A 12,255-nucleotide genomic window follows, 5' to 3' on the forward strand; every position below is an offset into this window, starting at 1 on the left:
AAGAGTGCCATTGTGAGGCTGTATGGCTTCCCCTGCCCCTCACCATTTTGCACTAATGAACTTAGTTCATGTGCCTCAGTTTCCCTTTTCTGTGGTATGGATGACTGGCTTCTGAGGATTCAAATAACATCTCTACCTCAGACCCCTTGCTTCTGCTCAGCCCCAGCCCCTGTGGGCACCAACTGCCACTGCACAAGAGGGGGTATTTCTATCATGGTGTCTAATGTGACATCTTGGTTCAGGTGCCTGCAAGTTGCAACTGTCAGCAGGAAGCCCTTTTTTACTCAATATGCTAGCCTTCCCCAACCTGGTGCCCCCCAGTAGTTTTGGGCTTCAACTCCCATCAGCCCCAGACAGCATGGCCAATGGTCAAGAATGTTGGAGTTTGTAGTCCAAAACATCTGGAGGGCACCAAGTTGAGGAAGGCTGCAGTATGCTTTTAAGGCCCTACTGGTTCCCTCCATTGCAGCCAATGGCTGGATTATAGATTGCAGAGGCCTGATTTTAAAAGTGCTAGCAGGTGTATAAGAAATACTTACTAAAATTGTGTCCTGTATATTGAGCTTTGCTCTTAAACTGGGTCTTGAGCTGCTAAATGGGAGACAAGCTGGGACTTTGCCTCTCTAAGCAGCAGATCCCTGATCTGCTGATGCTACATGAACAGGTATAGTTGCTAGCTACCCAGAAAAGATATGGACATAAAAATACACTATTTATAGATGTGGCTGTGGTATGCATGCTCCACAGAAATCATCCAAACTATCCAACAAGGCAACATCCAAATTGCCAGTTTTAGATGATTTTGGGCTGGGTTCATGACAGCAGGAACTGCAATCATTTGCTGCAGGAAACTCCTCTTCTTTGGGAACTTCCCCCAGTAGCCTTCTCTGTTATGGCACTCCATTTGTGGACCACTCTCCCCATAGAGGTGTGACTTGTGCTGACCTTGCAAGCATTTCACCACTAGGTTAAAATGTTTCTGTTTGAGCATAAGTTGGCCAGTCTGTGTTGCTCTTATTTCTACTGACATTTAAAGGTCTGTGACTGTATTTTATTGTTTTCATTACTTTTTGTGGTTGTAGGATTGTTTTTGGTTATATTTATTCATTGCCCTGATATCTTTTGATGAAGGCTGGTTTATAAGGAACTTAATAAATAGAAATAAAAAGTTCAAAGTACCTCCCAAAAGTGTCTCAAGGGTACAGACTTATTTATGTTTAGACAGAAAAAAATCCTTTAACTCCTAGCAGAAATGTAATAAGTATGCCCCAGCCAACTGTGCTTGCTGGGGGATGCTGGGAGTTGTAGCACATTTTCCTATCTAAACATGCACAGGATTGCACCCTTAGTCTGGGTCCCACAATAAACCCTCCTAGGAAGGGCAGGTGTGGTTATGGGCGAATTGCACTTGGCCTTCCCTCCTATGTCACTGCCATCTGTCCTGGCCAGTTAAGCGCTTTTAAGTCCCATTGATTTCAGTAAAAATGTGAACATGCATCAGTCTCCCACTGCAATTAATGGACCTTTAAAACATGCTTGGTCTTGACTGGAAGCTGACCCACATTTGTAGCCAAACAGCTAAGAAATTTATGTTCAGATATATTAATGGGCAGTTTCTTCCCAAGTTTCTCAACTTCAACTCCCCCCTACCACACCACTAGGCCATGAGAAAAGACGTCTATTTTCTCCTCCCTGAAATTTGTTCTGTGACAGACCCGAAACTGCCAATTTTGCCAGAAATAAAATTAGGTTAGTTGCAGTATTTGGGGTGCTTTGCATAAGACATATCAGTGCAGCTAAATGGTGAGGGGGTGGAGTATTGTGATTCTGTCCCAGTCTTCTTCTGCGGCTGCTTCCCTGATTCACTAGGTCTTGGTCGGGTATGATAGAGCCTACCCTGTGATGTGCAAAGGTGTGGGGAAGGGTGGCATGTTCTTACCTTGTACTGGACCCTCCAGAAAGGCTGTAGTGCTTCTGAGACTGCCTGAGGCCAGAGTAAGGTTAAAGTGTAGCAGTGCAGCTGGCTCTCCATGACCTCTCTCACTGGCCATAAACACGCTCCCTACTCTTATGTCCTCTCTCCGCCCAGACAAAATTTGCAAGGTGGCTTAAAAGTTATCCTCGGCCAGGCCCTCCTCCCTATTTGAATTTGTCATGAATGGATGGGAAAATAGATCTATCCCCCTGGCCCCCGACAACAGTCACAAGAAGGAATAACCAGTCATTGTTATTACATCTTCTTACATTGTCACGTACTTACAAGTTACAATCCAAGAGATTACAACAGCTGCACAGGGCCAATAGTATCAGCTCTGGCACCTCTGCATCCCCACCCCACTTCCCCCCACCTCACTGTTCCCACCCCAGTGGGATACCACTCCATGATATCCCGTCCCCAATTGTGGGGCTTGCACAAAAGGTTCTCCTAGAACTCTGTGCTGCACTGCCAGTCCAAACAGCATAAATTACATTCAGTCTTCAAGAGCCAATGTGCCCCCCTCCCCCTACTTTCCCCCGCATGACCACAGGCTCTAGTCCTCAAGGCAGGGTGAGAGGGACCTCTGCAGCCAAGATGCAGCGTCTCCTCCCCTCTTGACTTCCTGCTGGGCCAAGTCCAGTTTTGCTCACTTTACGCTGGAGGAGGCAACAGGGCAGCCCTCCCCCCAAACTTGTGGCTGTGGGGTGCAAGTCTCGTGCAACATGTTCGCTGATACATTCATGAGCTTGCTCAGATTCAAAAGGGCAAGGAAGGCCAGAGGCCTCTAGGGCTGATGGGGCCTGGCTGGGCCTGTGCCCGGGCCTGTGCCCCTTGTCCACAGGCTTAGCGCTAGTCATAGGTGCAAACCAGAGCCCTGTGGAGTAAAGGCAGGCTGGATTTGACCTGAGGCCAGCAGGCCGGAGCCAGCCACAACAGTGGCTGCTCCTACCCCACCCAGGTCTGCCCACATTGGGGGGTGGGGCGGGGAGAGAGAATTCATTGCATTACCCTGATCACAGATTCGAAATAAAGCCTGAGACCACATCACTCATCACAACCACACAGATGCCTCTGCCCGGCAACGGGCATAAGACCTGTAAACACTTGCACCAGGAGAGCTGCCCAACCAGAAAGAGAGAGAAAGGTTTTATCCTTCTGGTTCTCAAGATAAAGCAATAAATAAAAACAGAAGTAGCAGTCAGAAAAGGAGGGAAATTCTTGTGTGTGTGTGTGGGTGGGTGGGTTTGAGAAAAGGGGCTTTTTACAAATGATCCTTCATTTTTTAAAAAAAGGCTCTTGTTTTTAAAGGCCAAGGCCCGTGTTGCGTGAAACAACTCTCCCTCAGCTGGGCGCGTGCGCATCCAAATGAGGCAGTGCCCTGTTGGAGCCCTCCAAGATGCCCAGGGCCTGCCTCACCTTGGCTGTGTGTTCCCTTCCTGGCCTGAGAGCCAGGTGCTTCATCCTTTAGCTGCCCCTTTGAACTACTTGCAAGGGTGAAATATTTCTGAGAACAACAAGGAGGCGGCAGCGGCACCACCCTTGAGCCTTCAAAGGAGCATAATTATATGTCTGCGCGCGCACGTGTGTGTATATTTCAGTGCAAAGATCAGGAGCCTGGGCAGAGTTGGCAGAAGGAATGTGCTCCTGTGCGGTTCGACAAAGGAGCGTGTGTGGTGTCACCAGGCGACGGGGTGATCCTGAGTCTGCCGGGGGGAGGGGCAAGGCAACTGGTTTGGACTGAACACAGCAGTGGAGCACCTGGTGACTGGTCTGGGCCTACAACACGCACACAGCCCCCATTGTCCTGGGCAATCTGGGGACATCTTATGCTGGTGGCCTGTGCTAGAGCCTCACAAACTTTCAGTCAAATAAAAATGCTTCAAGAAACAAAAGGCATTAGGAGCACTGACCCCATGATCAGGATACCCTCCCTTTGGGATTAAGAAAAGAGTTCTAGGGACAAAGAGGGAGGCTGTTTTTAATACTGGGATATTACTCCTGGCTTCCCCACATTCCCCCCTCCCAAACTCTGCTGCTGCTGCTCCTCCAGCGCCTGAGAAGCCAGGGTGCCTCATCTTCCCCACATTGCAGAAGAGAAAACCCTACTGCTTCCAGAGGAGAGGAAGGAGAGCCTGAACGCAGGAGGCTCGGCTCTCCCTGAGCTGGCTGTATATTCCATGGGGTGGTGGGGACAGGCTACAGCTGGAATCTTCTCTCCCCCCCCATCTGTGTGTGTGTGTGTGTGTGTCTAATGCTGGATGATAAGAGAAGGTCTGTAGCCCCGCTAGTGTCCCTGGAGCTCAACTGCATTCTGTAAGCCCAGTGCCCTGAACCCAGAGAGAGTGAGGCAAAATGGCTGATGACACGAGGGGAAGAGGTTCGCTTAAGTCAAGTGAGGGGCTTGACGGCTCCCTCTCCAACCGTCTGTCCCTCTGCCGTCAGTGCTGCCCTCCAAGACAGACTGTCTTGGCCCCTTCCATGCTCACCCCACCCCCCAACTGTCATACTTCTGGGGCCCACTTAGTGTTAGTTAGTTGAGGCTCAGTCACTGACCACTCCGTAACACTGATTTACATTCCACCTTCAAAGCTTGTTACAAACACAGAAAGAAAAGGGCGGGGGAAACCCCACATAACCACTTGCCTCCCTCATTTCCAAAAGTCCCCATTCGCTGGGAAGACAACAAAACCGTCCCGGGCCCTGCTCCTTTGCTCCAAGTGCTGGGATGCGTTGCTCTCGGTTCCCTGCAGGCGTGTTCAAGGGCCTGCCTGGAGTGATGGCTGTTGCCCTGGAGACCAGCAGAGCAGCTCAAGGCCTGGCAGTAGGGAGAGCTGTGAGCCACTGGGGTGGTCCTGGTGGCAGCAGTGGCGGCCTGTGCCAAGCAGAGCCATTGAAGTGGGGCTCTGGGTGGCAGCCACCACACCCTGTGTGTGACAGGAAGTCATGATCCAAGCTCCTTGGCATACAGTCCAGATGCCAGAGGGGAATGGGGTCTCCCGAAGGAGAGGAGGCATCAGTCACTGCACCTCTGTTGGCACCACTGGGATGGGGAAGAGGCTCCCCCTGGCATGCTACACCAGGGCAGTTCGGGCCTCGGTCCTTCCCATGCTGGCGCTGCTGCTTTTCCGGCGTAGGCTGGGGGTGGCGATAGTGCTGTAGCCTTCGTTTGGGCAGCCATGTTGCAAGAGGATGTCGATGCACTCCTGGCTCCCTGACCGGCGGGCGTAGAAGAGGGCGGTGTGCCCTAGGGCGTCGCGAGCCTTCACATCAGCACTGTACTGTGGGGAAAAGAATCGTCAAGAAGCATTAGGAACCCCGAGAGAGATCTTCCACTCCCACAGACACTCACAGGCTCATCTGGGCGACTGGAAAATTAGGGCTCCAGTGAGGGAGTGGAATATCCTGCATCCTCAGCTCCTCTTCACATCCACTGCCCCTCTCAAGGTAGGGGAAATGGGGGCAGGGTGTGTGTGAGTCTTTCTCCTCTTCAGACCTTGCTAGGCTTTTCTCAGCACCATTTATATTTCCCCCAAATCTGGAACGGCTGGCTACAACACCTAAGCCTAGTGCTGTGACAGCAACTTGTCACTCCGTTCCTCTACAGTCCTAGCGCTGGCTGTATCTTGCTCCAGGGCAACATGGGGCCCTCCAGATGTTTTGGTCCACAACTGCCATCAGCCCTAGCCAGCATAGCCAATGGTGGAGGGTCATGGGAGTTGTAGGCCAAAACATCTGGACGGACACAAGTTGTCCATCCTTGCCCTAACAGCACAAGCAGCAGGCTTCCAAAAGTGGCTGAGAAGTAGGGGAAGAACTCTTTCTGCACCACTTCCATTATGAGGAGCCCTTCAATAAATGCTGTCTGTTTTTTCCCAGTCTCTGTGCAGCCACCACTTCCAGTTGCATCCCAGCAGGGATTGAGCCACTTCTCTCTGCATCAACATGGGGCCAGTTCCTTGCACTAACGGAATGAGTCACTCAGCCAGGGGTGGCCCACCAGCATTTTTAGGTGCCTTGCAGACTTCCATAAGGAGACATCCATACTAGGGGTTCCTTCACATGGCGCTTTTATCCTGCGATTGAGATTGCTCTTTCACGGAAGACTGCGGGCTCTTTACATGATGTCGTGATCGTCCAAGTCGTCTCCTGCGCTACATGCCCTCTGTTCTGTTTTTAAATGGATCGCAGATAATGAGCTATCAAATTACCCCGTTGTGTTCCGCTTCAGTTTCCTCCATGAAAAGAGGAAAAGCGGCAAGAAGAAGAGCGAGATCAATGAAAGAGAATGGAAGACTCTGATATGGGGGAAAGGGGGGGAAAGGGGGTGGGTGAAAGAGGGAGTTGTTGTGATGCTGCATTTAAAACAGAAGCAGAAAGCCTCATTTTAAATGCAGGGGTTTAGGCTGGTGCAGAGATGCCCTAGCATTATCCACTGTACTACTTTGGTTTTAAACAGTCAGACTGAAGCATTTAAAGAAATGCGCTTTTAAGCAGGAATGCTTTGGCCCAAACCTGCCGCTGGTAGTACAGATTGACACTGGGATTAGGAAGATGCCTTCATCTGGGTCAGACTCTTTGTCCAGCTATCCCAGTATTGTCTACAGAGTAGACTCTATACCAACTAGAACGGCTCTCCAGGTTCTCGGGCAGAAGTGTCTGTCTTCACCTGCTTGATCTTTTTTTAACTGGAGGTGCCAGGGATTGAACCTGGGCCTTTCTGCATGCAAGGAATGACCTCTACTGTGGAGCTCTGCTCCCTCTTCTTTGCATTGGCTGTAGGTGGAAATTGCACAGGCTTTAGATCTGGATTATAATATACATTCATATGATGCTCTGCGTGGAAAAATACCCAAGCCCAGACTATACCACATATGCGGCAAATTATTCTAAATCATTTGTCTCGAGCCCAACTACAGTTTTGCGTGCTACTGCACACCATCCTAATCTGGGCCAAGCTGGAGTATGGAAAACATGTGCTTTTGACAAATGATTCGGAGAGCCCATTTGACTGCAAAAACAGACCTGAAAGAAAGAGAAAGCAACACACTAGCCACACAGCTGTTCTGAGAGTTGGCCCCATGGAGGCCTGTATCATTTCCTCCCAATAGGAAGCCTCTCCAACTTATCTGAGCCAGGGAGGAGGAGAAGAGCTGAAAGGGAACCCCTGCAGCCTGCAAATTCTCAATGTGTCTCGTCTCAACTGCCAAGAACTTACCCAGACCAAAAGCTGGGTGATCACCACGTGTGACAGGTCACACGCCACGTGCAGGGCTGTACGCCGGTCCTTGTCCCCAGTGGGGGCGTTGATCTGTTCCTTGGAACTATGGGCCAGCAACAGCAGCACAGCGCCCAGGTCCTGGTCCAGCACGGCCTGGAAGAGCTGGCACCCGAGGGACAGTTCAGAGTTGGGTAGCGGTGCCAGGAACAGCCGCTGCTCGTATTTGGCTCGAATCCACGACTCCCGCTCTTCCCTGAGAAAACAGGCACACACAGAGAAAGAGAGACCGAGACTGCTAGTCATGATGGCGATCTGGAGCAGGCAACAACAGCTGCTGGCCAGCATCAGCAGGAGAGGGCGATTGCCTCCCTGACCCGCTTCTGGGCTTCCCATGTGGCTGATCACTGTGGGAAATGGACGATGTGGGCCCTTTGGTCTGATCCATCCAGCAGGGTTCTTCTACAGAGGGACTAAGATCATCCCAGCAATAGAAGAATGAGAACCTGCCTAGCAAGGAAGTAGAAAGGGAAGGGGAAAATCCGTGGGTGGCATAGCTCACGGAGAGCTTCTGAAATTATTATTTCACTTGCTGCTAAATAGCGCAGCAAGCTTTAATCAAGGGCACAGTTCAGCCAAAGTGAAGTCTGTTTAGCTCCCATTGGTTCCAACAGGAGAAAGTTAAACACATGCTTAACTTCTCCAGCCCCAAAACAAGGAGAATTAAATGTGCATAACTTTAGCTGCATCATTCATACTCTTAATTAGTAGTTCGACAGCGCAATCCTATGCATGTTTACTCAGAAGTCAAGTCCCACTGGGTTCGATTTACTCCCAGATAAGCGTGCACAGGATTGCAGCCTTAGGCTTCTGGGGCTGTAGCCACCATGGCCAATGACTGGGGATGATGGGAGTTGCGGACCAATACATATGTAGGGCGCCAGGTTGGGGAAGGCTATGTAGCAGCATCGTGCTGTCACCGTGTTAGGGGGCAGCCCACACTCACCGGGACGACTCGCAGGTGGGTTTCCGGCGCCCCTGGGTGCACTTCTCCCAGACGCTGTTGGCTGTCTCATTGCCGATGGAAGTGAGCACCAGTGTGAGCTCCAGGGGCCAGTCATCCAAATCGAGGGAGCGCACCCGGGACAGGTGGGTACCCAGATTTCGGTGGATGCCAGAGCACTCGATACAGATCAGCGCGCCCAAGTTCAGACTGGCCCAGGTTGGGTCTGGAGCAAAGAAATGGGGACAATCAGAAAGGAGGGAGGAATTGCCTCCCGCGCTCTCAAAAAGGAAAAGGCCACATTATTCCCAACGAGGGGACACGCGCGTATGTGCTCTGCACGCAGTAGAGGTTAGGAACCGGTCATGATTGAGGGGGGATTTGAGCCCCAGGTCTCTGCACTCCTATTCTGACACTCTAACCCAGAGGTGGGCTGAAATTTGATCCCCAGACGTTTCGGACTTCCAACTCCCAGCATTCCTGATCACTGGCCATGCTGGCAGAGGATTCTGGGATCTGAAGTCCAAAACATCTGGATATCTGGCGTCTGCCCACCCCTGCTCTAGCACCACACTGCTGCATCAGGACCACTCTTCCCCTTTCCCTTGCCACCTATTAAGTGTAGCCTGCTCAGATGATGAAGTTGAGGAAATACTTTGTTTTGATTAGTGCAACGTTAATCTCATTTGCCAGCAAAACACTGCCTAAACCATCTCAAGCCCCCCCTCCACAGCTACACGGCCCCTCACCCCAAGCCATGTATGCCAGTATGGTCAAGTGCAGCTTTCCGCAACCTGGTGCCCTCCAGAAGTTTTGGACTTCAACTCCCATCAGACCCAGCCAGCATAGCAAATGGTCAGGAATGCTGGGAGTTGTAGTCCAAAACATTTTATACTGTTTAAATTGATTTTATCTATATGCCACCCTGAGATCTTAATGATGTACGGTGTGATACAAAGGTTTTAAATAAATAAATAGTCCAAAACATCTGGAGGGCACCAGGCTGGGGAATGTTGGCCTTAGACTAGGAGACCAAGGTTCAAATCCCTGTTCTCCCATGGAGCTCCCTGGGTGACCTGGCGTCCATCACTCTCTCTCAGCCCAACCTACTGGACACAGTTGCTGTAAGGATACACAATCAGCGTAGATGCTACTTTGAGTTCCATGGAGCAAGGATGGAATTAAAAATGTAATACACTTTTTAAAATTAACCCCAAAGTGATTTTGTTATGTTATTTGAAGAAAATAGTGTTATATTATGATTTAGAATTAGTAATTAAATTATGAATGGCAACTAAGATCGGTATAGCGAGTTACTAAAAGAAAGCTAATGTTCCATCTAGAGTACATTACTATTTGAAAATGTTATGCCTAAAACAACTTCTTTTAAAGCAATCAAGGAGAAGTAAATGTGATGGAGAGTGAGTTATGAAAAGTGGATCTTATTTGGTAGCATGTTTGAGTGATGCATTTCTAGATGACATAAAAACCAGTTCTGTTTTTTTGTTATTATGAACTGAAACGTGGAAGATGTAACTTTGGAACTTCTATGTGATATCTGAAGTGGTTGTATTCTCTCTTTCTTGATGTGACCTTAACTTTAGTATCAACTTTTTTTCAAAATGGTCAATCCCTGCTCACTCCTGCTCTCCTGCCTACAACCCTGGTGTTTGTCTATCATAGACTCTAAATCTCTGGGCAGATACCACACACCCCTCTTTGTTTTGTACAGCACCTAGCACATGAAATCCATGTTAAATAGAAGCCATGCTAACACTCCCTGCATTCTCAGTCTCCAGATAGGATTAACCTATATGCTAAGAGGAGATAGAGAGTAACCCAGGGGTGAAGAACCTCAGGCCCATGGGCCAAATCTGGCCCACCAGGGTACTCCAGATGGCCACGCCTCCTTCCCCTCGCCCCACCTCTTTCCCATAACTACTGATGGTTTGTTGGTTTCCTGGCTTTTGTGCAGTTTTTTCCCATTTTAAAAGGTTGAAATGCCTCTCCTAAGCCTTAGTGCCTGGCAGTAAGAGCTTGAAGCTAAAATATGCAGGTATTTTTGATATTTTGGCCCTACCCAACACTATAATGTGGTCCCTGAAAGCTTCTCCAAAATTGAATTTGGCCCTCAGGCTGAAAGGTGTTCTGCACCTCTGGTGCAATCTCTGCCTAAGGAATTGTCATTAACCAGAGCTATGCACTGCCAAATGGCAGCACCGGCCAATCCCGACACTTTCAGCCCTAATAATAACGGCTGACTGCTGCCTAAGAAAAGCCCTGGAGTGCTTGAGACCCTATTGCGCATGTGAGAGAAAGACTTACTCGGTGCCCCACAGTCCACACACAAGGAGTTGCCTTTGGCATTTCGGATGGCCTGAATGGCCACTGCTTCACTCTGGCTGTCCATCCGAGCCTGTAGGGGTGAAAGGAGAAAGATACACATTAGGATGTGCCGGTTTCTGCTAGCCTTATTCCAGGGCTTGCGGCTTCAGTACCTTGAAAGCTGCCTCCCTCATCCCCCCAGTTCTCAAGGAGGCCTCACATTGGAGTGAGGTCAGCTACCTCCTGCACATCCCCTAACTCGTTCTCTTCAAAATGTGTGTGAAGTTCTTGTTTGCATCCCAGTCCCATCCCTAAGTGCAACAGGGTTGCCATCGTCTCTTCTCTTCTCTCAGGCATTTGGCAGTGTATAATGAGTCTCTTGATTGTCTCTGACTGGTTTTGTTTTAGATATATGTTGTTGAGTGTGTCATTTGTTCTATGTTATTATGTGAATGGTTTTACATTTTATATAATGTATTTTAATGCTTTTTAATTTTTATGAACTACCCAGGAAGCTTCAGCTATGGGGCGGTACAGAAATATAATAAATGAAAAATGACTCTCTATCCACATTCTGTATCTCGTCTGATCTCGGAAGCTAAGCAGGGTCAACCCTGGTTAGTACTTGGATGGGAGACCGCCTGGGAATCAGGCTTCCTGCACTGAGCAGGGGGCTAGACTCGATGGTCTTATAGGCCCCTTCCAACGCTATGATTCTATGATTCTATGAAATGAAATTGGAGAGACTGCTTTGCTCAACGTACTTTCTGCATTTGAAATATTTAACAGGGTGGGTCACACAAAACGGGGCTTTTTCTGTGATGACAGCACCCACATTATGGAATGCCCTGAACAGGGAGGTCCATCAAGAAACATCCTTAGTCTTCTTCAATAGATAAAAGCTTTCCTCCAAATGTTCTCACCATTTGAAAATGCTACGTAGAAAGTCAGGAGATCTTGCTGAATAGCGAGAACTGTGGCATGTGTGTGTGAGGGCAGGGGGAGACAAGGGATCTCCCAAAATCAGGCAGAGGAACCTTCTGCAAGCAGAGCCCTTCTCAAGGAAGGCAGACCCTGGATCCAAACCCACAATGTTTATTTAGTTTTGGGTTTTTTGTATATTTTTATGTGATTCACCTTGACTTTTTTTATTGTGTAGGAAGTTGACTCTCCAGCAAAGGAAATCATTACCTTGTCGTGGTGCTGGAGCTTGAGCACCTCAGTGATGTCATGAGCTAAACCGTGAAGGGACACCCAAGACGGGAAGGTCATGGCAGAGAGGTCAGACTAATTATGATACCTGGGGAAGGAAACAGCAACCCACCCCAGTATTCTTGCCATGAAAACTAAATGGATCAGTACAACCAGAGATATGTCGGTATACCATCGGAAGATGGGACTCCCAGGTCGGAAGATGGTCAAAATACTACTGGGGAGGAACAGAGGATAAGTTCAACTAGCCCCAGATGTGATGACGCAGCTAGCTCCAAGCCGAAAGGACGGCTAGCAGCCGATGGTGCTGGTGGTGAACGACGAATCCGATGTTCTAAAGATCAACACACCATAGGAACCTGGAATGTAAGATCTATGAGCCAGGGCAAATTGGATGTGGTTATTGGGGAGATGCAAGATTAAATATAGACATTTTGGGTGTCGATGAACTGAAATGGACTGGAATGGGCCACTTCACATCAAATGACCACCAGATCTACTACTGTGGACAAAAGGACCACA

General features: G+C 49.2%; 1 protein-coding gene across 2 annotated transcripts in view; it reads right to left on the minus strand.

Annotated features, from left to right (window-relative positions):
• Positions 1 to 4,547: 4,547 nt before the first annotated feature.
• Positions 4,548 to 12,255, minus strand: part of AGAP2 (ArfGAP with GTPase domain, ankyrin repeat and PH domain 2) — a 152,846-nt gene continuing 145,138 nt past the window's right edge. For both annotated transcript variants that reach the window (XM_084836813.1, XM_084836811.1), the window contains exons 15-18: positions 10,522 to 10,612; positions 8,200 to 8,422; positions 7,194 to 7,449; positions 4,548 to 5,256 (exon numbers count right to left, since the gene is read on the minus strand). In XM_084836813.1, the coding sequence (XP_084692939.1) occupies positions 5,050 to 5,256; positions 7,194 to 7,449; positions 8,200 to 8,422; positions 10,522 to 10,612 (777 nt within the window). In that variant the 3' untranslated portion in view covers positions 4,548 to 5,049. The remainder of the gene's footprint in view (positions 5,257 to 7,193; positions 7,450 to 8,199; positions 8,423 to 10,521; positions 10,613 to 12,255) is intronic.

Source organism: Heloderma suspectum, chromosome 2 (genome assembly GCF_057233095.1).
Source record: "Heloderma suspectum isolate Gila_16-S chromosome 2, 16-S_ref, whole genome shotgun sequence".
In the NCBI taxonomy this organism is placed as follows: domain Eukaryota; kingdom Metazoa; phylum Chordata; class Lepidosauria; order Squamata; family Helodermatidae; genus Heloderma; species Heloderma suspectum.